The following is a 23322-nucleotide window of genomic DNA, read 5'->3' as shown; positions in this document are numbered from 1 at the left end:
CATCTACTATAATTTTCTATGTTTTATACAGGGACGATAGTAGAGGAGGTGACAGCCACAGATGCTGACACAGGGATTAATGCAGAGCTGATCTACAGAATACAAAAGGGAGCTTTTGATGATTTTACAATTAATGAAACCACAGGCGTTGTAACAGTATTTAGAAAATTAGACTATGACAATAAAAATACGTATCATATAGAGGTTATAGCATTGGATAAAGGTATGTGAACACATGAAGAAAGGTATCATGTAATTATCATGTAACCTAACCATCACAACCTAACCTTTTTTCTGCAGGAACTCCCAGTTTAACTGGAACAACGACATTAATGATAAATGTGGAAAACAGCAATGACAAAGCCCCATATTTTACTCCTGAAACGCAAAGAGCCGAAGTCACAGAAGACACTCCCATTGGTACAGTGTTTACCACGCTAAAAGCCACTGATCCAGACAGTGCTAGTTTAGAGGCACTAAATTTTGCCATTTCTGAACCCATCACAGCAATTGATAGAAACGGCCAACGAGTGAATGACAGTAAATCTTTTAAGGTATGTTCAACATTGAAGTCTACTTTTCATGCTTGTAACTTAATTATATTTTGCAGGACTTCTTTGCTGTTGATCGTGCAACAGGTCAAGTTTCAGTAGTTAGGCCTTTGGACCGTGACACTGCAGCCACAATAAGTATCACCATTGTTGTAAGCGATACGACAGCACCCACTTTACAGCAAGGAAGAGGTCCATATTGCATACACTTTTATATAGCATACAATTATATTCAAACGTAATTCAAATTTGATGTAACTTTTTTATTTGAAATCAGGTACACTGGTTGTCACAATTATTGATGTGAATCACTTGGCACCAGAGTTCTTGAAACCCTGGACAAGAGAAAATCCGAGGTATCTAATAGAAATGCAGGAAGAACAACCGACTGGAGCTGTTGTAGGAGCATTCACAGCAGTCGACGCGGACAACACCATAGCAGGATACGCAATTGTACCGCCAAGTCCATACTTCAGTATAGACAATGTCACAGGTTAACTACAAGTTTTGTCATTTTGTAGACATACAAACAGCAAGACATGACATGTTACATCTTCCACAGGTATTGTGCGGACTAGTCAGGTCATTGATTATGAAGAAACAAAACAGTTAGAGTTTACTGTCGTTGCCTACGATTCTGGAGTTCCTCAGTTATCCGCATCCGCGAAAGTGACAATCACTGTAATAAATGTTAATGACCAAAACCCCAAATTTGAGAAGGAATTATACAATGCGTCTGTGGAAGAAAATTCCCCACCGGGCACACATGTCATCACAGTTAAAGCAACAGATGGGGATGAAGGTCCATTTGGAGAAGTTAATTACAGCCTCATCGGTGATCATGCTGCTGACTTCAACATTGGTGAATGAAACTCTTCAAAACAAAGCACAGTAAAAATATTTTGTAAAAGCTAGTCTACATGATTTTCAGGGCACGAGACTGGCGAGATCACTGTTGGCAGCGCAACTGTTCTGGATAGAGAAGTAACTTCGAAGATCACTATCACTGTGCTGGCAAGTGACGGTGCTCCCATAAATTCTTGTCGAAGCAGCACAGTTCCAGTGGTCGTGAAGCTTGTAGACGTTAATGACAATCGACCAATATTTACACAGCACAGCTACAGAGCATCCGTTGCTGAAAATTTATCCGTGAATCCACCAGCTCCTATTTTACAGGTAAGCTTCATCTTAATGTAACTTTAAATCAGCAAACATTAACAATGTGTTTCTCATAAGGTTAGAGCTGTAGATCATGACGAAGGAGTCAACGGAGAAGTGTGGTACACCATAATGCATGGAAACGAAAATGAATCGTTCTCTTTGAACCGTGAAACGGGTATTCTGTACCCTGGCGCAGCACTCCTTGGTAGAGCTGGATCTTACAGAATAAAAATAGAGGCGAGAGACGGCGCTGGCCATGGACCACATTCTGACAGGTGTTATGTCTACATACGGGTAACACCTGTCAATCAACACAAACCTCAATTTGTTCTACCCGAATTAAGCAATGCTACCGTCGAAGTGCCTGAAGTACGTACCTAACCTTACTGTACTTAACCTTATCTAATCTAACCTAACATATCAAGTCACTAAATCAAACATTATAATGAACGATGTTTTCCAGAATACTGGTGTGCCAAATTATTTAATATTAACGGTGAAAGCGATAGATAGAGATCCCGGTGAAAACGGCCACGTAAATTATCACTTAAAAGTGGGGAACCGAAATGTTCAGGAAACGGAAGAATTTTCCATAGACCAAGATACGGGCGAGTTAAGATCAAAGATTATTCTTGATCGTGAAGCGAAGAGTAAATTCGAGGTATGACACGAAAATGTACAGGTACCTAACCTAACCATTTTCAAAGATAATAACATTAAGGTTAATTTCAGCTTGTGCTAGTAGCCGCTGACCATGGTACACCCACAGCATACGAAACCCTGCGGCTACTCACCATACAATTAGTTGATACTAATGACAATGCGCCACAGTTTTTCGACGAGTATCATTTCCACGTGTCAGAAAATCGTCCTAAAGATTACTTTATAGGAAAAGTAACCGCGGAAGACAAAGACGAAGGCAGACATGCCAAAGTGTATTACTACATAGAAGCTGGTAAATAATGATTTGTAAATTTAGTTCAAATCGTACGTGGTCGTACATAGATACATTTTTTAGGGAACGAAGACTACGCTTTCTATCTGGACAAATCCGATGGCAGTATTTACGCGAACAAGTCGTTTGATCGCGAAGTCAGGGACAAGTACATTTTGTTGATACTAGCCTCTAATGATCCTAACATCTACATCAACGCCATGGATGCAAAACGTTCAGTAACTCAGAGTACCGATCAGGGACATGCGAACGTAACTATAACGATTCTAGATGAAAACGATAACCCACCGATATTCGAACGCAATGACTATTACGCTGGAGTTAATTCAATGGCGAACATAAATGACTTTGTAACAAAAGTGACAGCATCAGACTTGGATGTTGGTGATAACGGCACACTACATTATTACATTGCCAGCGCAAATCTTTACAAATATGGATCTGAGAAACCTAGTGGTTCTATAGTTCCAAGTCCATTTAATGTCACGCAAGATGGCAAAATCCTTACCAGTGGATATATGGCAGAGTACAATCAAGACAGGTTCATCATTGAAGTTGTAGCAAAGGAAATTGTTATTCCAGAACGATACGCTATGACCAAAGTTCATGTAAGTTTCATTGCAAATACTTTTATATCCATAGTTCTGGTTACTTATTTATTTCTATGATCAAGGTCTGGGTTTTCGAGCCAACACAACTGATAAGGGTAATTTTGTCGCGACCTCCTGAAGAAGTGAACCGCGAACGTGATGAAATTGTATCAGAATTATCAAATGTGACGCAAAGCAGAGTTGTTGTGGATGATATACGGTACCATGTGGATGCATCGGGTCACATTCGAAGAGAATGGTAAGCAGAGTTCTAAATAGGTTCTTAATGTATTATTTTGTTTCTTAGAAACATATTTTAATTCTACAGGTGCGACATGTATTTACACGTTGTGGAACCAAAAACCAATACTATAGCTCCTATTCCTCAAGTACTGAAGGTTATTGATGCCAAATATGATTTCTTGAAAGACTACTATGCAGGCTTCGCTATTGAAAATGTGGTGGTAAATACTTTTTCTGTTTGAAAATGTCATTATACGTATTCATATATGTAACAATATTATAGTTCTGATAATTTGCAATTATTACAGCCTGCGTACGCTGGAGTTCAAGAAGAGTCATTTGATCCTGCATTGGCAGCTTTGATAGCCTTATTGGTGGTGCTGTTAGTTGGTGCTGTCACAGTAATAGTAGTCTGCTGTTGTTTACGTCACTGGTACATAGCAATGATCTAATGAACTTAACTCATACTACAAGATACCAACACTATTTTATCATTTTAGGGTAATCACTGTACCAAATGATATCCGAAAGAAGGATGGTCTAATAAAGAAGCAAATCATCGATGAATTGAATACTACAGAAAATCCTTTGTGGATTGAACAGTGAGTAGACACAAGTGATGTATAAGAAATTAATATTGCTTAGCATATATTAATCCTGATCGTCTTAGGAAACTTAAACTGTATGAAGAACAAGAGTTAACGATGCAAGTATTCAGTGAACCTGAAGGAGGACTAGGTACAGAAAGACGTGGAAGTGGGGTTAGCGTTGGTATAGGTGATACGTCCCAAGATAACACTTATGCTACCATTCAACGTCCATTGCCTACAAGCAGGCATCGTCCAACAACGCCAGATTACACGACACTTCCAGGAAACCACAATGTATGTACAGATGCAAACCTAACCTAACCACAATGTATATGACAGTTGCAAACCTAACCTGATCACAATGTACATAACTAGTAAATGCAAACTTACAATATAAGCTTGTGATACTTGGAGTAAACATGTATGTTCTTTTGCAGCTGTACGAATCAGCGATGGGTTTCCAAGGATCAACATTCCAGCCATCGTCAAGTGTAATACCTCAACTTACACTTGACCGTGATGGCCAACCCCAGTTCGTTTCAGGATTAATATAAGTTAGGTACTATGCCAATTTCTTTTCTCAATTAGTAATATATTTTTGTTATCATACGTTGTGCCTCTTTATCCGCGGCTCTAACTACTGCACGCGTCTTCCCGAAACGACACTTGTTACGTACACACCCTTTCTACCAATAATTAGGTAATATCGTTAGGTTTACCTACGAGTAGATCGGTGTGCAAAGTAAGGATTATCTTGAATTGTGCGAATTAACTGTGTAACCCGCTATTTCAGTTTGAACCCTACAGTAATCAAAAACCATCAGACAACATTACGACGAACGACGGTCAATATTATTGAAATAAATATTTCCCTGTAGGCGGTACGTGCATCTATACACGTACCCTTGGGTGTAACGAAGGTTCTCTTGTATGGCGAGAATTTGTCATTTGCCTTCAATTTTTGGAGAACCCGGTGAAACTTTATGAATCCAGGAAAATACAAAGAACCTTGGACTTCCTCTTGAGAGCCTAAGTTGCACCTGATTGTACGTTCCCAACCTGTGGTCTCATCCAATCGACTTTTATGCTCACTGTTAAGAATATCAAAATTGGTAGATAGATGACACTGTGAAATAGTTTAACGAGCGAAGCTTGGCACGACAGATATATGTATATAAATGATGAATGTGTAGATTCCGTCCAGCGCAGTTTTTTTATTACCTCCTCGCTAGTTTAGTATTTATATAACTTATGTACGTTTTACACGTGGAAAGGAGAAGAAAAAAACGAACGTACTCAAAAGTGTCATTACTCTTTGCGTCAACACGAACGAATCACTGGCATATCATGGCATTAACATAACAAAATATCGTAGCTGAAAAACAAGTTCATAATGTTAAAGGTATTTGTAATAAGAAAATGAGAAAAATTCAATCGAAATATCGTCATATACATTATATATGAATTTGAGTAGATTGATTAATTTAAAAATGCAAATTATATTTATCTAAGTTAGGATTAAATTTTGTCCAATTGATCTGTGATTTCCTTATGTCCGCGTATGTGAATACGTAGCGATTAACTTCGATTTGAGATTTAGTAAAAGAATCATTGGCGATGGGCGGATATAGTCATATTATAGCTAGTTAAACAGAGACATTCGCACCGAATTTCGATATCGTCCGGATAATGTAATACGGATTGTTTGCGAAAACCACATCACTTGTCATTGTTTCAACCGCCCTTAGCAAAATATGCGTGCATTGGAATCTGTGAAATTAGTTGCGAATGGATCTCATAATATGTCATGTACTCGGAAAAAAAATAATATAACTACGATCATGTTATGTCTATGAGCATTTAATTAAAAAAAATTATATTAATCTCACGATATTACTAGATGGTTATGAATAATCTAGTTAGTAAATAGCATCGGTTTAATTGATTATAAATTTATTGTAACATATTTTATGTAAACCATTGATAAAAAATATTCATACATCAACATTCGTTACATCTCACACCATATGGAAATAAATATTAAAACGTGTGTACGTTTAATTTTCTTCTCGATATTTATACATTTACCTTTCATTTATACATTTGGCGCTTTGTTTTAAAAAATCATCAATATAAAAGCATCATCACACACTACATACATAAATATGTTATCAAGGACACATTTAAATTTTTTATTCATTTTGCAAATTTGACACTTTTGTTAAAGAACCAAATGTTAAAATTATTAGTTGTATAAAAAGTATTTGTAACAAAGTTTTGTTAATATAAATATAAGTCAACTCGGCTGATGCATTCCTTACTTTTAAGTACACAAGAAACTGATTGTATATTTCCTTAATTCTTTACCATTAACTGATGTTAACGTTAATGTTGTTTCATACAATGGACCAGTGAAAGGAACAATATGAACATCGATTGGAATATTTTCTGTAGTATTCATTACATCTAAATTCGTATATAAAATATTGAAAGATTGATAAAATGTCAATGTAGTTTTTACATTTTCAAAAACAGAATGAAATGTACTAACCACTTATAGTAAGTGTTTTAGGAATATCAAGTATACCAGATGTCTTGGATGTTGTTACATTGTAAGTAACTTTTCTATCAAATATATGAGAAAATTCCAATGCAACAGAATCCCCAGCGTATCCTCCCATTAACCAACGAATCAAATGTAGACCAATATAAGTATCTTCATCGTACAATAAATAAAAAGTTTTGACACTTTATACGTAACGTCAATTTCAACTTATAATTTATTATTTTACAACTACATACCTAAGTATCGTGACCAAAATATGCGTTCCTGCTGATCAAGAGTTTTTTGGAACATGTGAGCAACGCAGCCCCAAAGTTGCTTGTTTTTAGAAGGTATAGGCACTACCACATGCAAAGGACACTGTTCACTATATTCACTATCCATATCTGTGCAAATACATTGGTCTTCTTCTACCTTCAATGTTACTACAATATTATCGATTATTGATGACTGCCAGCGTGAATTGATCTATATCACAGGAGAATAAATTATTACAAATATTGATGAGGACAATATTGATATGTTACAGCTCTACCTGAATAATAAAATCACCATGTTTAGATTGAAAAACAATCCAGAAATTTCTGTTAACTGGCATAATACATGCCACTGTGATCGATAAAATAGCTTGCGTACTATCTTCTTTTACTGTAATTGATGTTTGATTTAAAAATAGTCTTCGAGGTATCTTCCTCAAGCGTAGCTCAGACCATCGTGTTAAATTCAATGTACCTATAAAATACAGGGTAGGCTTCTTTTGGTTAAGAAGAAAGTAGAGATTTTGAAAGGTTAGGAAAAGTGGAGATTCTGGAACAACCAAAGGAGTGCTACGAATTACTTGGTTTACTCGGACGTTCTTCAGACATCCATATCTCATATTCAGTTGGATTTTCATAAGGTACATCAATATTTAAATTTTCGTCAAGAACCTCATATAATTTGCTGCTTATTGTGTACTCATTTGCTATTTCCAAAGTGTCAGCTTGACCCTCAAGAATGAATGTCTGATTTCTACCAAAGTGAGGGCCAATTGCGGCTCCACAGAACAGCAAGTAAGCTACAGTATACAACAGATACACTAAACTCTTCTTCACAAATTTCTATTCCATATTACCTTTGGTCTTTTTTATTTTCTTAGCATGAAACTGCAGCTTTATAACAGTGGTCTCATGAGCATTTAAGCGTATAACCGGTGATGAGGTTGCAGTCATAAAGAATTTATTACTATTTCCAAATAAAACTACCAAGAAACCAACATTGTGAGGAGTTGAATTTGTAAAATTTATTTGCCTTGTTGCAATCTCAGACAGAGGACAACTAAACCTAATCTAGAGATTGATGTAAGTATTAAATTGAGCAAGAAGAAATTATTGAATTAAATACTAACTTTAGCTTTTGGAATGTAAGTTGGTAATGTTTTGTATAAATATGTAACCAACATTAACAGTTTTACACAATTTGGGTATGCAATTTCCAATGGTGAAATTATAAAACCAAGTCGTATCTTCCTCCAAGTGTTTACAATGCATATTGCATTGTGTATTACCTTTAACGATAATTCAAATGATAAAATATTCAGTTGTCTAAAGTTATGAACAATTATTATATGAACTAAACACTATACTTCTTCCAAATTTCGTGGACTAATATATATGCTATTAAAACATTCTTCAACAAGAAAGGGACAGTAAGCAGCAGTGACCGTAATTAATACTAAGGAATCAGCTAAATCTTTATCAAAATTTTCAACGAGACGTGCATTCGCTACATCTTTACTCTGATGAGGATTCAATATGAATCGACGATCAATCATCCATTCTTTTGTACGTTCTTGTTCGTAATGATATTCCAACCATGCCATTAAAAATAACTCTTGCTGAGTATAATTATTATTACGTATTCTACGATCACCACATGACTGGATCATGTTCCGAATATTTCTCTCATGTATTTCACATTGCCTTGGTAGACTGTAAATCCGGAGAGAAATCTGAATATTCAACGTCTGATAAAGGATGTAAAGTATACCTGAATATTGAAGGTGAAATAACAGATGCTCGATGAACAGTAGATCGTCTAGAAGTGGGAACCGAAGTTGAACCAAAAACTGACGGTTCTTTTTTCACTTTTATATCAGAAATAGGTAGAAGAACAAAACATTTGTATGTCTGTAATATTACATCTAGCCAGCACTGTTTGCTTCGTGATTCAAATAACCGTGGTGATAACTTCTCTGTTGATGTCCATTTCGTTACTGATGCTTTTTGCATTTTATTCTGAAATACAAAAATTGATTAAATAAACAATTTTAGATATAGAACAATTCAGTACACCTAGCTACAACTTCCTCTGAATCCCAAGGAACACAATGGGTATCCAAGGAGAATCCAAGGAGAGCCCAAGGACAACATAACCTAAAACTGAAGAAGATATTTTGTACTTACATTAGTCCTTACATTCTCTGTAATAATTACATAGCTCTCATAACTCAATAAGAACTGAGCTGATACATGACACACGTGTGCTCCACATGTTAATAAATAATTTAGGATAGCATCAAAAAGATTGAAGTAATAGTACGCTCTTTCAATATTATCATCTGGTGGAGTTTTACTGCAACATAAAATTTAAACTTAATTATTTATTTTTCAAAATAATATTATAACACAAAACAATAATTCCAAATAATAATACTTACGGCATTTCAATATAATCATACAGTGTTGGACCTACAAATAATTCAAGTACATCCAAGAAAAACCATTCATAAATAGGACCCTTCTGACTTCTACTGCTCCTGGCCTGCGGTTGTTTTTTTGTATAAGATTTTGACATTGATACTGTCATGCCCTTTGGGATATCAGGATAAAAACTGAATCTGAAGGGGGTGGTGTACAACCATTCTTCAGCAGCCTTTAACGCGTCGTTCATATGTCTCTCGAAATTGCTATAATTGCAATAAATTATTGCTCAAAGAAGAACTGATGAATCCAGAACAACTTACTCTCCCTCGTCGTCAGAAGGAAAAAATGGATACTCCAGTTGTACGGAGCACTTTTTACCATGAGACGATGAAACTTTTGAGGAAAGACCTGATAGACGTTTCTCTGAATGAGATTTCTCTATCTCCTCATCAGATTTATGGTCATCACTGTTCATTTCTTTCATAAACGTCGATTTTTCTAAAACCGGTAACTTGAATCTAGATTCCAACAGTTTCTTAAGCGATCCTTCACTGTGTGCTTCAATATAAGATAGAATACTAATTCTTGGTCCTGACAACTGTCTCTGAAAATAATTCAAATTATTTTCTGTATCAACATACTTAGCAAGTTTAAATTCTATTTTATATCTTACCTGTCTACCAGTATATGAGCTCTGTTGATCATCCTCATCATCTTCTTCATCCGTAATGCTATCAGATAATTTGGAAATATGGGATACTCGTTTATCCTGGTCCACATACCATTCAAACTCACTCCAAGGTTTTCTGATATGTGCATGCGTTGTTAATGAACAATTATCCGCAATAGCATACATCCTCACAAGACAAGAAGCTAATCTACTTTCATCGAAGAACTCAACAGTCAAACGGAAAGATACAGGCACAACACTTTTGAACATTACTTTCAGTTCCAGTTCTGAGTACCTTGTAATATTTTATCCCCACATTACAACAGATAATATCATAACACAAACATTTTATATAAACTTACTCAGAAGCTGGCACAATGTTATCATTTATAAAACAAACGGTCAAGGTATCTTCCTTATATATGCCACTAGTATAATCAGGCAGTAATACCCTTGCCAAAATTCTTGAAACTTTGTCAAAATTCCTCGTGATCAATCGAAATGATTTTTCAGACATTGTATCAAGTGGTACGGGAGTGAAATAAATGTCTGCAGGCTCAGCACTGATAGATCTCACAGGACATTCACCGCTCAGAGATAATTTGTTAAACATTTGCCCATCCAGTTCCCCACTTACAAAGATCGGTGCTTCCACACTAAAGTTCCCTTGTGATTTTGAATGAAATGCTAGTAGAAAAACGCACTTCTCTCCTTGCTTTAGCGTACATTCAATAGAATTCAATGTTACAGTTGCTTCTTTGCCATGAGACCATCTGATAGAAAATGGACAATCGGGTAGCAGGAAGTCGCTGGTGTCTATTCGAACCGATCTTATTTCTGCTGGCTTACCATTCTCTATACAGAATTCTTCAACCTTTGAAAATTTCAATCAGTGCTACATTATGATGACAAGCTTCTGAAGTTTACCTGGTTGTTCGCGACACTGAAGTGAAACTGTAACTTGCTAAAATGGACAACGTATCCTGCAACCGTGCAATCAATGGATATCGATACAAGTTTGGAAGGTATATTGTGCAGGTTTTCTTTAGATATATTCTCGTAGTGCTTTAAAAATGGTTTTAAATACTCCACAACTCTAAGTGACCTTGGTTCCATTTCCACTGCTGGGCCAAGTATGTCGTTGACGACTATTGGAAGATAGAAAGCATAACTAGCGAAATCGATCGGATCGAAATGAAGGTGGAGAGTCGTGCTGGACCCTGGCTGGATGAAAACATGTTCATGTCCTGTTCATAAAATATAACTCTCAATTAGTGAGATGTAATTTCTATTTACAAGGATAATGAAGTAACTATCATCATACAATTATTAAAGTGAAGTATACCTAAACCAGAGTCTCTTCTATCCGGTGAAAGAGAAATTCGAAACTCTGGATAATTTTGTAACAAAAAGTTCAATTTCAGCAAAGTAGTTCCAGCATTTATGGCAGTTATTAAATAATGCTGATAAGCAGCTGCACTTATTCTTCTCAAACTGATTGAATGTGGATGTAACTTTAACTGTGGATAGCATACACTTCCTTCAATTTTTAATTCCAGATGTAAACATCCTTGCACTATGACATGGATTACCGTAGAGAAATTAAAGCACAGGCTCAACGTGAGATTCAGCTAAATATAAAAATAATGGAACCACTTGTATTGCATAGTAACAATGTACTTCTAATTAGAGGTTAGTATATATACTTCAAGAGCAACCATCCCACGTGGTAATATTACGCCATGATGAGAAAGAACATTGCATCCGTACATCAAAGATGAAGTATCAACCTCGTACACAGCTTCGATAAAGTCAAAGTTCCTCAAGAATGCGACTACTTCCACTGGGAGGTTAAGTGGTATTTCGCCGACATTTATAGTGTCTTCAATGAAGCTCACTCTTGGTGTCCGAGTTGGAACACTGAGTCGTACCCCAAGATAGGTACCACCTTCGCACTTTAATGTCAACTCTGTGTTATGAGATCTTACAGCATGAGGCTTGTAATACGCGTAGCAGAGTAATGAAGTGTTTTCACGAATGACACCTAAATGTGGTTCTATGAAAAAGTTACACGTTGCTGGTACTTCCCACCTGAAATAATAAATATAGTCAATAAATGTAATTGAGTTTCCTAGCCTTGGTAAATTCATTGGTAAGATTATTACTTGAAATGAGTTTTTGCATCCAACTTATTTCTAATGCGAAGTGCAATGTCTAATGGTTTATAAACTTCTTCTCCAAACCATTCTGTACCAAGCACTGCTTCACGTGTGTTGAGTGACAAATGTTTGTGAACAACGTCAGCAGTAACTCCTAGCTCGAACGAGTGATTATCATTAATAATGTAATCAATGTAACCATTAAATTTGCCAAGATGATGTGCTCGAAATTCAACTAGCCGAGTAACGAGTGCACCAGCTGGTAAAGTAATTAAATTTCCCTCTGGGAATTGGATACATCTGACCGACAAGCTCGTTAGGCGAATCATGACTGGAAAATTATTCTTATTCTCAACAATTAGCTGTCGGTAATTGTGACTTTTTAGTACAACCTGCAATGAATAGTTTTTGAAAACTGATGGAGAAAATTGATGAGAATTACTTACCATTCCAAAAGTGAACATTGAAGGATATATATGCACATTGTATATTTGCAAAGGAGACAAAGGTATTAATACTTCAGTATTGATTCTTGATGATAATAATTCTCTTTGCAAAGCAGGATTACATTCTACTATTTTTGACATGTCTTTAAACTTCCACTTAGGGGAACCAATAACTCTGTCTATTATTCCACTGTCTGGGTCTTTTTTGACTGGTTCTACTCTTCTATCCTGAAAACATTTATTATGAAATGTTTGAAAATTTTGGTATTCTCATTTACACTTTTCCTTTGATTATTTTGATATTACCAGAAACTGTGATAGTGATGGTTTTCTAATACCCCTTGAATGATCATGGCGTTCTATAATAAGTGATAATGTAACATGAATATAATTATACTTGATATACAGCATTGTTTATAAGTGCAATATTTTTTAATTTACCTGCTAAGTTTTTTGGTAAAAGTATCATGCTCACTATACACTCTACAGAGTAACTTCCTACTTTCAACTTTATCTTATCTCTGGTTATCGTTGACTCATATGAATCTGCTACGGCATCAAAGTAAATTTTGAAGGGGGAGGAAACTAAAAACAAAAATTGACAAGTGCTGTTTTACATGTATCTAAATTCCTAGACATAAGTACTATATACCATCATATACCATTCTCTTTTCCTTTGATTTTCAGAAGTACTTCTATGCACCCTTCCGGTTTCAGTTCCATCGATTCCGGATGGCAATGCACTGCTGTATTACGTACAAAACGATATATGACCGGCGCAAATTTCAAAGGATTCAATATCCGCACAACACGCTGAGAAATTTCACCGACTTTAAGATCCCCAAAATAAACTATATCTGGTTCGAACTTCAAATATGCTTCTTCAACTTCGCCATGAAGACAGAGTCTTATCGTGTCATGTACAGTGCATTCCATGCTCGATGATGAAGACGTCGAAGAAGGGGAGTTCATAATCGTTACGCTATCTGTTAAGTTTTATTACAATAAACCCAATATATATAAAATAACCTTAAATTAAAATAGTGAATGTTCACCGTTAATGTCGTAAGAAGATTGTGTTGCGGTTTCACTTGCAAGTAGTGCTCGTATTGCATCACTTCCTAAATTTGTTGTTCACACAATTCATTTAATGTATACAAAGTACATTTAATCTATATAAAATGCAAAATACTCGGGATATTCTTTGTCTCGGTAACGTGTACCCTCACAATTCTGAGGAAAGCCATGAAATCGTTTTCTGGTCTATCGGTTGTTTCTTTGATTTTCTGCCGCCATCGTAATAGCTTGCTCGTCGGCGTAAATCTAAAACGACGTAGAAATTAGTGCATACTGAAACAGCAGGTCCTTTTCGCTATGAAGGCTAGCTTACCCTACTTCAAAAATAATTCCTTCCATGGAACCCATACGGCCCTCAATTGGTCGAATTTCGAAAGCGCTATAAACAGGATATTTTTTACGATCAATATCCTATAAAAAAAGACAGAATACCTGTATAAGATATTGTTATATAATCTAAAAAATTATGAGATTATTTCATAACAATAAATGATAAAAAGTTACCCGAATGCATTTCACTTCGTTTTCAATTTCGCCAAGTACCACATAGCTGGCCACTTGTGAAGAAACATTTCGTAAAACCAATGAATCGTATTTTTTTGTGTTTGCTATGGTCAAAGAAAAATCAATTAGGGTAAAATCTCCAGTCGTATTGGGATGATAAACTATCAGCCTTGGTGTAATTACATTAACTTTGAGAGGTATACGTATATTTGGAACTGATTTTATCCTGGAAAGAAGAAATATAATGAATACTTAAGGAATTGCATAAGAAAAAATCAACACCATCTTTGACAATTTTTTTTTTGGAAGTTATGAAGTAATTCAGAAATCTGTTAGAAGTTCTTTGTTATATATATCTCAGAATAAGTACAAATATTTTTTTAATCTCTGTCCGCAAGAAAATGACGGCGTTGCAGCTGCCTCACGGTGGCTATCTATGAAAGTGTAAGTCACTGTGAGGCAGCTGCAGCACCGCCATTTTGTTCAAAAAAGGTAATTAAAAAATATATTCGTATACCTTAGGATATGTACAATAAAAAACTTTTTATAGAATTTCTAGTTATTTTACCATTTTTCCAGAAAAAATTGTCAAAGATCACTGTAATTTTTTAAGTAACCAATGAAGAAGAATTACCAAAATTCACTGTAAAAGATGCCTTCTTTCATACCAATTAATTCAACTGTAAGTTGAAATGGTCTGTTAGGTCTAACAACACCACGTAAAGGCTTCACTGCAACCTCTAAATCATTTTTACCAAGATCAATCGAGAACCTATTAATTTTACATTGCAAAGTAGTGAACGAAAATTCGAATATTTTAAACTTAAGTAAAAAACATGATATATATATATCATTGATACCTTGTGCTTTTACCACCTTCGTTTTTCAAAGTTAATAATTTAATTCCAGAGGAATACCCAATATCAATAATTCCAAAATCAATTGCTTTTGGTTCAACACTGATGCCTTCTTCCAATAACTTGCACACTACTCGATAATCGAGGGTCTTCCCATTAATCTCAATAGGAATCATTGCACGCAAGAAAGATGGTCGCCTGAACGAGTATATCACGCTTGTGGACACACTCAAGCCTGGATTAAGCATCACCCCATTTTTCAATATTTTTACTTGGAACACCTGCAATATAAAAATCTAAGGACTTAACCTAGAACCTTCTATCACACTTTTCCTCAACTAAAGAAATGGACTTAGAGCCTCACATTGTACAGGGACATTAACTTACAATTGATTGTGGCTGTCGGAGTCTGACAAAGGCTGGTTTAATGCCTGTGTTCTTAATAACGATACGTTGACGACATGTAATTCCCTCGCTAGCTTCTTGAAACTCAATAAAACTAGGGGTGATATGGACATTGTCATGTACAGCACTTGGTATTGCATCACATGAGTCCCGAATACTTTTCACTTCAACCCCTTCCTGTATAAGGATAATGGAGGTGCTTGTCTAAAAACATTTACAACAAAATAAAGATTTAATCTTTCTGAAAACATCAAACATAACTATACTTAATACAAGTATTGCTAAAATACTGATACGGCACTCTTTCAAGAAGAGCCATTGTGAGGCAAGTCCAGTGCCATTACTTTGTTCATAAGAACAGATAAAAAAATATTTTCATGTATTTTAAAGCGCACACAAAAAGAGACTCGTACCAAATTTTGTATTAGCTTCATAACTTTTACCAAAAAAAATTGTCAAACTTTAATTTTTTACACCCAAAATGTAACTCAATACATTGATATAATTTCTCACCTTACTTTCTATTCCTCTGAGCGACATTTTTATATTTAGTATAAAAATAAAGTAATCAAAAGTTTATATTCATTTTCTCTTCATAACCAACTTTGGTATTTTCCAGCGTTACCAACAACGCTCTCATAACGATTGTTTATCTATAACGCTAAATTTCACTCGCTTATTGATTCAATAGATTCACGCCTATTATGCCTCATTCATAACTTAACTATTAAGGTGTCAATGGGCAAAAATTAAAACAACATGTATGTAAGTATCTGACCTGATTTATTCGACATATACAACTATTAATACAGATGTGTCATGATGATACTTGATTTACGCTTAAGCAACGACGTAATGTCCTGCTTATACGATGCAATGTTTTAAATAGAAGAGACAGAAGGGCAAAGTAAGAAAATTATAGTAAATATCATCGAAAGAGAAAATAGTTCGTCCGTGGCAGGTTATCATGCGGCTAGTATGCTGAAAGTTTGCGAGGCAACTTACGACAATACACATTTTTATTATTTTTCTACTTATCAATAAGCGTGCAAATTTTAGAGCATACGTAGATCACATGAAGTAACCGAATCCAAATGTACGTTTTATAGCATCCCAGTAATACCTCTCCCAGTTCTCTTTCGTCGATTCTTCCTCGCTGTAAAGCAATATATTTTATTAGTTTAATATTCATATAGGAAGAACTATGCAGTGCAAAGTTCACTTTGGATTAGACATAGCAATGTAAATAATTTACCTAACAGGTACACCTATTTGCGTTAGATTAACTTCCGTATGATCATTTTTCTCAGAAATGTCAATTGTCACGTCGCTAAAATGACCGTCAGGCCACTGTTTGCAGCGCCATTTTTGTACAATCTTGGTAGGTGTGATTTCTACAAAGTCACCGTGTATATTACCGCCAAACAACTCAAATTTGCCTGCCTTTTTCAATTCTAACTTTACCGGTCCTTTAGTAAATGCTTGAACCATCTGTACAAACAAATATCATCGAATGAAGACATTATTCAATTACTAGAATAATCACAACAAACTGGAATTATAAACACAAAATGCTTTGCAATAAATGCATACCTTAAGACAAGCGATGCAATAATTGAAAAATAGTAACAAATTTGATTTCGGAAATAGTTAGAATTTAATTCGTAATACTAGTATGTTGAAACATATTAATATAAAAATTATTTTACCTCAGTTGTCGTGAAAACGTTGTAAAACTCTTCAGCTCGACACTGAAACTTTTGTTGTTGTTTAATTGTTGTTGTTGAAATTTTACATCCTATTTCTTTTTTATTATTTGACGATACCACGGTGGAATTCATTTGTATCTGCAACGATTAATTAAAAATTAATCATGCATTTACAGCAGTGTAACATTTAACAGTGTATCTAATATTGCTCCTATCAAATAATAAACGTGTTACCTACTTTTGCATTCAATCCAGAAGTGATATTCGAGATATTATCTTTCACATTATCTTTTTTAGGCAAGATCATTCCAACTGTGAATTCTAATCCAACAAAAGTTGAATTAATATAATCAATATCTTTCATTTTTCTCCTACCATAATTTAAACTCTAAGACTTACCTTCTTTTAAAGAAGAAACATATTTTTTCAATTTTTCTCTAATTGCTTCTTTTCCTTTCGTATGCAGGAAATGTTTTACTAATTCTCCTTCATCTGTACTATCTTTTAAGGTAATTTCAATCTGTAAGTAATTAGAAATGTTTAATAAATGTTTATTGATATAGTGAAGTACTATATTACAGTGAAACTCATTACTTACATCTACTTCAGAAATATCATTTTCTTCTGATAAATTTGGAATGTTTATTTTACCCTCAATCTTCTTGTTAGATTTTCCTTCAGATACCCATTTCAAAATAATATTCCATTCATAGAAGAAGATTAATTTACCTTTTCGATTATTTGCTGTTGCTTCACCTTCACATTTTTCTACTTCTGTTACTGTACAAGAAACTGGAAACAATAATTTTAGATATGTATAATCAATTCAGTATTAATAATCATTAAATAAATTAAAAATACAAACCTCCATCTCCTTCTATTTTCATGTTGGTAAATAAGTCCTTAAGCTTTTCAATGGACCAGGCACAGGCATTTTTTTCCGTCCTTAAAAAACATAAATATTAAAAACCTTGAGACTAAGATATATGCATATCTAATATAGTGTTATGTAATTTCTTCAGTGGGATATATATAATTAATGAAGATTCTAATAATAAATTCAATGAAGTTCAATGAGAAATCTACTAGGTAAAAACTCATTTGTTAATATGATTATCATTCAAAAAATAGTATGCATATAAAGAAACCATAAATTTATTACTTTCTGTAAATGGATACTATATTAGTTATAAATAAATACACAGGTTTCTCTGAAAGTACTGCTTTTTAATATCCTTTACAAATTATAATAACAAAAAATATGTATAATTTGCATTGACAGATAAACCATTTTAGAATCTTAATTCTAAGATAAATGTTGCAAGAAATGTACTTCATAAAAAATGAGTAACAGTAATAACAGAATTCTTCGTAGGGTTTTATTATTTATTTATTTATATATTTACATGAACAAAAAGCCATTAATCATGATGTAAATTCAATGTAATTTAATTCCATTTCTTCTATAATAAAAATGAAAACAATAGAAATAAGTACACTGTGATAACATTATTTAAAGATGATTATGTTAAGATAAACCTATTTTTTGAATACATTAAATTAGACTACTCATTTATTTTATTAGTATTATGAACTTACGTAACTTATGTAAAGAATTTGTTTAACACTGCTAATTTAAAACTAAATGAACTAATACTATTACATGCACATTTTCTCATACCAGTGCCAGTTATTAACATTAGTAGCGTCAGGTCTTTCTTCCACAATCCAGCGTGGATCTCCTTCTCCCCACTTAGCCATGCCACAGAAATTATGAACTGTATAATACTGCTCAAATATATTAACTAAAATAAATAATTATTCCTAAAACATACAATAGATATTGAATTATTTATAACAGAATAATTATTATGAATGATTAATAAATTTGTTATATGAAGATAAATCATATAGAATATTAACTTTTGCAGCATGGCATATGAATCTCAGAATCTTTAAAAATTTATCTATTTTGCTTAAATGAATTATATAGAATTATAACTCTGACTAAAATACCATAAAATACATGTGCAAAAAAAATTTTTTTAAATTCTTAAATTCAAAATTTATAAAATATTTCAGTCATAGGGAGTAGAGAATGTAAAAATTAATAAAAGTAATTTAAATTATAGTACTAACAAAAACTTGATCCAACTTTTTGTTTAAAAGAAACTTCATTGCAATGGAAACCAACAAATTTATACATACAACGTAGAATATGACAAAATTAATTGAAATGTAACAAATGTTGTTAATCGAATTTCAAGTTTCAGAAATGGAACGATTCAGTTTCTGCACTGTCACGAAATTATCAATAAAAATTGAATGAATAGATCTAACAAAAGATTTTAATAGGAAAGACCGAAAATAGGAATTAACTACGAAATAATGAAATCGGAGCAGCAGACGTACAATTTTACACAAATGACTTTGAATCGAAAGAAAATGCAGGAACCATAACCTGCAAATTGTATACACAATATATACGTTTTGAATGAGTGAAAAATATTGTACTTTACATAACGCAGTTTTTTACGTAACGTCAATAATATTTTACTCACCGAAATTTTAAAAAATTTCTCCGACTAGAAAATAAGTATACCAGTCACTTAAATATTTACTTATGTACAATTGAAATTCGATTTTAAAACAGATCTTATTTAAACGCTCAACATATTTCTTTACGAGAAAACAACTATTTTTAGGAAATCCCAAATATGCACGTGAACGTCAAAATTCCTCTGACGAAGTAAATAATGTGACGAGGTAACCTTCCTTACTAAACTCGAAATTACTAAAGAAACAAATTTAAACGTGAAGGGGGATCTGAAATCCTTCTAGAAATTTCGAGAACTTATGGAAAAGAAAATACACTAGATAGGAAACTAGGCTAGGAAATTAAGATACTTTATTACTCGTTTCACAATAGACCATACCCAACTTGCGCAACTCGGTTAACTTCAATGGGATTCCTTCCACATTGTGTGATTCTTCTACCGTACACCATTGCTTTTATACCCTGTGGACAAATGGAATGACACTCAAGTGTGAATTGATTTTTTCTAGAAAAAATGGGAGGAAAGTAGAATTACAATCAAAATTTACATTCATAATAGAAGTATAATGTGAATTTAATGTTCGGGAAAAAACATAATTTAGTGTGAAGTACATAATTTGGAAGATTGAAAGTATTTTGGATTTCTCATTGTTATATCCATTTTAAAATTTATATTTTTCGCGGTTTTTTTCCAAAGCGGTAAATTTAACGTCATCTAACGGTAAATGACAGAACTTGCAAAATGAAAATATACTTTTCTTCAAAAACTACGACTTTTATTCTTTTTTAGGGCGCATATTTTACAACATCAATAGAAATGAAGAAATGCTATCATAATGTGTTAAAAAAAAATGAAAAATATTGCATTTTATGGATTGCAATCCTTGCCATCTAGTGATAGAGGATCAGAACTAATGGAACCAAATTACGATTACAAAATTAGCATTTATGTTAACTCTCTCGATTCTTAACACTCTTAAATCATCTAAACGTAATTAATATTGATTTATGAGGAAAACTGATGTATATTATCGTCTACTTACCCAAGAAAATCAATATTAATTGAATTCGGTCGATAAAAGGTATAAATGGCGCCTTCGATTAAATGATCACCAGGTATGTCGCTCAATGTCACAAATTGTATAAGGGCGCATGTGCATTGTATCTAGTTACATAATAAATTCGAGCCAATCAAAGTCGACATATGCATCTTATTGCTGCAATTATTTAAATTTATTATTTTTCTTAACTTAGTCTTGCAGGTATGTTGCAAAGTGATTGATAATTAATATACTACCATATATTTTATTCTAATTAATAATTTAGTTATTTATTTACAAAATTGTTGTAACCATTCAAATTCATCATTTTTATTAATTTACTCTGGCAGGTACGTTGCAAAATGGTTGTCAATTAATATATTACGATATATTTTACTGTAACTCATTATTATATAAATTAATTATTGTAAAGCATTATTTTCACAACTTTGTCGAGCGAATATCTTGTAAATTATCTAGGAATTATTCTATTCTTTATTTTTATGTAATTCTTAGTAATTATTTATTACCAAAGAGACTCAGTACAATGTGCGAACTGTTTTGAACACATAATAGTCTCATATTTTTCGAAAAGTTTCAATGCTGTTAAAAATTCAAATTTACGCGCGGTTTTTAAAACAGTGACGTCATCAAGGAAAATGGACGTGGCGCCATCTTTCCGGCGAACGGGGTGAACTACACAGTTTTGAAACTGCAGTTTAATTAGTTCTCCACACTACCACAGGGAGGCGCCGCGTCTGTTTTTTACGCTAATTCAATTAATATAATTCATTTTATAAGTATAATTAATTATAATATGAATCGAATTGCATCGAAGTGCAAAATTAATTAACTTCGAATTGTTTTGACTTTACGAAACTATTATTAATTAATAAATAATAGATAATAATTAATAATAATTAGTTAATAATAAATAATAAATAATAAAAAACTATTATTATCAATAGTTTTCAAAGCTTCGCATTTTATTATAAGATCTGTAAATCTTCTACATTTGTATAAGTGTGTAATTTGTAATATATGCATACATAATCCAAACACTTTTACAAAAGAAAATGTGGAACAAAATTATAATCGAATTCGTAGCTCTCAGCTCGGTATAGTTTTCTAAAGACTCTTTAAAAAATCTTTAGAGAACTATACCGATTACCAGGTCACACCACGTGGAGGTAGCTACGATAGTGACCCACCCTAACTCCAAATCCCATCCACCCTCCAAATGCAACCTCATTTATCAGAAGGATAAATGAGTTCCGACTCTACTTAGCTCATAGGCTCGCATATACAAGTTCTTTACCACAATCCAGTAAAGAGCTTGTATCACACACGCTCACACATATACATTAACTTAATACTAATCGCATGGGATCCCACACGCATACGCTTAACTTATTCTAAACGCCGCACGGTACCTCTCATTCTAAGATTGCACTCAAATAATCTATGACGAAGTAAAAAAGCAAAGGGGCAAAAAAGAAAGTTAGAAGAACTTTCTACTAAAAGAGAAGAAAGTTAGAAGAACTTTCTACTAAAAGAAAAGAAAGTTAGAAGAACTTTCTATCAAAAAAGGGGACCATTATTTTTCGCCAAGCGAACCTTGCTTTCCATGGGTCAAAGGGTAGTCCATAGTGGCTTACGTGAACCACGACGACAAAGATGAACCGAAGATACCTTTGGTAAGAACGAGTGATACACCCCAGTTGGCGGAGGGTTTCCCATTTCTGACGCGCGGGCGACTTATACAGAGGACACCCTTACCGTGATGCCCCTTGGCAGTATGGCGGCAGATCGAGGGGGCACATCATGCTATGAGAGGTGCTCCCCCCGACCGGCCCCGCCGGGCAAAGAATATCACTCGCGCTACACCGGCACTTGCAGCTCACCTCTACCGCGTGTTCACAGCGCTATGAACCCCCAATGATCCACTTGGGCGCAGAACGATTGCCAAAAAATAAGTGGGTATACTACAAGCTAACGCGTACAAAGATTGAGAATTGTGAAGATGAGTGCAACTTGGAATGAGAGGTACTTACAAGGACCCACCCGCCCTGCCCACACGATTACAATTAACTTAAAACTAATGCACGCATACAATTAAGTTAAAACTAGCGCACGCATCCCTCGATGATCCCTCGATGATCCCTCGCTGATCGATGTCTTCAATGATGAACTATTCATTACCTGTAAAATAAATAGGTGTGACAAGGAAAAAGGAAACAGAAAAGGAAATGCAAGATTATCTAGTTAAAATAAAAACCTGAAACATCTGAGTGAAATTAAGACAAACAAGAATTATTAACATCAAAACATGAAACATATCAATGAAATTAAAACAGACAGGAATCGTTAAAGTAGAACCCTGAAACATACAAATTACAGTTAAGACACATATGAATAAATAAATTACGTACATAAAATAAAAACTTGAAATATATAAAAATGATTAAGCCCTAAATGTGCCTTTTGTTCTAAAATTGCACTTCTATGATTTAAAACTTTGTAGAGAAAAGGGGTAAAGAAGAAAGTTGGAAGAACTTTCT

General features: G+C 33.9%; 3 protein-coding genes and 1 long non-coding RNA gene across 11 annotated transcripts in view; 2 read left to right on the top strand and 2 right to left on the bottom strand.

Moving 5' to 3' along the window:
* The window catches only part of Cad87A (cadherin 87A), a 104504-nt gene extending 97661 nt beyond the window's left edge, over nucleotides 1–6843 (top strand). For all 3 annotated transcript variants that reach the window (XM_012280126.2, XM_012280123.2, XM_012280127.2), the window contains 16 exons: nucleotides 32–223; nucleotides 301–554; nucleotides 611–743; nucleotides 829–1044; nucleotides 1114–1413; nucleotides 1483–1727; nucleotides 1788–2081; nucleotides 2176–2373; nucleotides 2445–2667; nucleotides 2731–3275; nucleotides 3341–3516; nucleotides 3586–3721; nucleotides 3809–3933; nucleotides 4001–4102; nucleotides 4171–4384; nucleotides 4528–6843. In XM_012280126.2, the coding sequence (XP_012135516.1) occupies nucleotides 32–223; nucleotides 301–554; nucleotides 611–743; nucleotides 829–1044; nucleotides 1114–1413; nucleotides 1483–1727; nucleotides 1788–2081; nucleotides 2176–2373; nucleotides 2445–2667; nucleotides 2731–3275; nucleotides 3341–3516; nucleotides 3586–3721; nucleotides 3809–3933; nucleotides 4001–4102; nucleotides 4171–4384; nucleotides 4528–4644 (3470 nt within the window). In that variant the 3' untranslated portion in view covers nucleotides 4645–6843. The remainder of the gene's footprint in view (nucleotides 1–31; nucleotides 224–300; nucleotides 555–610; nucleotides 744–828; nucleotides 1045–1113; nucleotides 1414–1482; nucleotides 1728–1787; nucleotides 2082–2175; nucleotides 2374–2444; nucleotides 2668–2730; nucleotides 3276–3340; nucleotides 3517–3585; nucleotides 3722–3808; nucleotides 3934–4000; nucleotides 4103–4170; nucleotides 4385–4527) is intronic.
* LOC100877085 (cilia and flagella-associated protein 47) lies at nucleotides 794–16116 on the bottom strand. 4 transcript variants are annotated; one of them, XM_012280128.2, is made up of 30 exons: nucleotides 15969–16116; nucleotides 15438–15659; nucleotides 15054–15346; nucleotides 14828–14965; nucleotides 14194–14419; nucleotides 14003–14100; nucleotides 13805–13935; nucleotides 13668–13733; nucleotides 13275–13598; nucleotides 13054–13197; nucleotides 12919–12971; nucleotides 12613–12840; nucleotides 12173–12558; nucleotides 11714–12098; nucleotides 11353–11638; nucleotides 10935–11254; nucleotides 10370–10881; nucleotides 10011–10302; nucleotides 9658–9941; nucleotides 9352–9600; nucleotides 9098–9266; nucleotides 8682–8929; nucleotides 8278–8623; nucleotides 8041–8199; nucleotides 7768–7981; nucleotides 7492–7710; nucleotides 7189–7385; nucleotides 6893–7121; nucleotides 6642–6806; nucleotides 794–6556 (listed from the first exon to the last, which is right to left on the bottom strand). In XM_012280128.2, the coding sequence occupies exons 1-30, from the start codon at nucleotides 15993–15995 to the stop codon at nucleotides 6414–6416; spliced, it is 6753 nt and encodes a 2250-aa protein (XP_012135518.2). In that variant the 5' UTR covers nucleotides 15996–16116; the 3' UTR covers nucleotides 794–6413. The 4 variants fall into 4 exon arrangements, with proteins under 4 accessions (XP_012135518.2, XP_076397542.1, XP_076397543.1 ...); XM_076541427.1 differs by having other exon boundaries at nucleotides 12173–12840; nucleotides 15054–15331; XM_076541428.1 differs by lacking the exons at nucleotides 15438–15659; nucleotides 15969–16116 and having other exon boundaries at nucleotides 12173–12840; nucleotides 14828–14933; nucleotides 15054–15187.
* Nucleotides 12535–14192, top strand: LOC143266053 (uncharacterized). The gene is made up of 2 exons (XR_013041058.1): nucleotides 12535–12674; nucleotides 13300–14192. It is a non-coding gene; the product is annotated as an uncharacterized LOC143266053 (long non-coding RNA).
* Nucleotides 16117–16221: 105 nt separating the features above from the next.
* Nucleotides 16222–20121, bottom strand: LOC100877424 (activator of 90 kDa heat shock protein ATPase homolog 1). 3 transcript variants are annotated; one of them, XM_076541430.1, is made up of 9 exons: nucleotides 20101–20121; nucleotides 18846–18988; nucleotides 18030–18109; nucleotides 17763–17956; nucleotides 17564–17684; nucleotides 17403–17485; nucleotides 17165–17302; nucleotides 16711–16946; nucleotides 16222–16611 (listed from the first exon to the last, which is right to left on the bottom strand). In XM_076541430.1, the coding sequence occupies exons 2-9, from the start codon at nucleotides 18923–18925 to the stop codon at nucleotides 16527–16529; spliced, it is 1017 nt and encodes a 338-aa protein (XP_076397545.1). In that variant the 5' UTR covers nucleotides 18926–18988; nucleotides 20101–20121; the 3' UTR covers nucleotides 16222–16526. The 3 variants fall into 3 exon arrangements, with proteins under 3 accessions (XP_076397545.1, XP_003701102.2, XP_076397546.1); XM_003701054.3 differs by lacking the exon at nucleotides 20101–20121 and adding an exon at nucleotides 19726–20011; XM_076541431.1 differs by lacking the exons at nucleotides 18846–18988; nucleotides 20101–20121 and adding an exon at nucleotides 19726–20011.
* Between the last annotated feature and the right edge of the window lie 3201 nt (nucleotides 20122–23322).

The sequence above is a fragment of the Megachile rotundata genome, chromosome 16, assembly GCF_050947335.1.
Source record: "Megachile rotundata isolate GNS110a chromosome 16, iyMegRotu1, whole genome shotgun sequence".
Lineage (NCBI taxonomy): Eukaryota > Metazoa > Arthropoda > Insecta > Hymenoptera > Megachilidae > Megachile > Megachile rotundata.
This window is presented reverse-complemented; position numbering and strand designations above follow the sequence as displayed.

Bases quoted from the DNA above. Each gene is read 5' to 3' on its own strand.
- LOC100877085 (XM_076541427.1), bottom strand. From the start codon at position 15,995: ATGTCGCTCAGAGGAATAGAAAGTAAG. The intron at 7,711-7,767 runs GTAATATGGAAT...TGTATACTGTAG, and splicing joins GAAAATAAAAAAGACCAAAG to CTTACTTGCTGTTCTGTGGA. The intron at 7,386-7,491 runs GTAATTCGTAGC...TGTATTTTATAG, and splicing joins AGAACGTCCGAGTAAACCAA to GTACATTGAATTTAACACGA.
- LOC100877424 (XM_076541430.1), bottom strand. From the start codon at position 18,925: ATGGCTAAGTGGGGAGAAGGAGATCCACGCTGGATTGTGGAAGAAAGA. The intron at 17,303-17,402 runs GTAGGTAACACG...TAATCGTTGCAG, and splicing joins CTTCTGGATTGAATGCAAAA to ATACAAATGAATTCCACCGT. The intron at 16,947-17,164 runs GTAAAATAATTT...TTGTTTGTACAG, and splicing joins ACGTTTTCACGACAACTGAG to ATGGTTCAAGCATTTACTAA.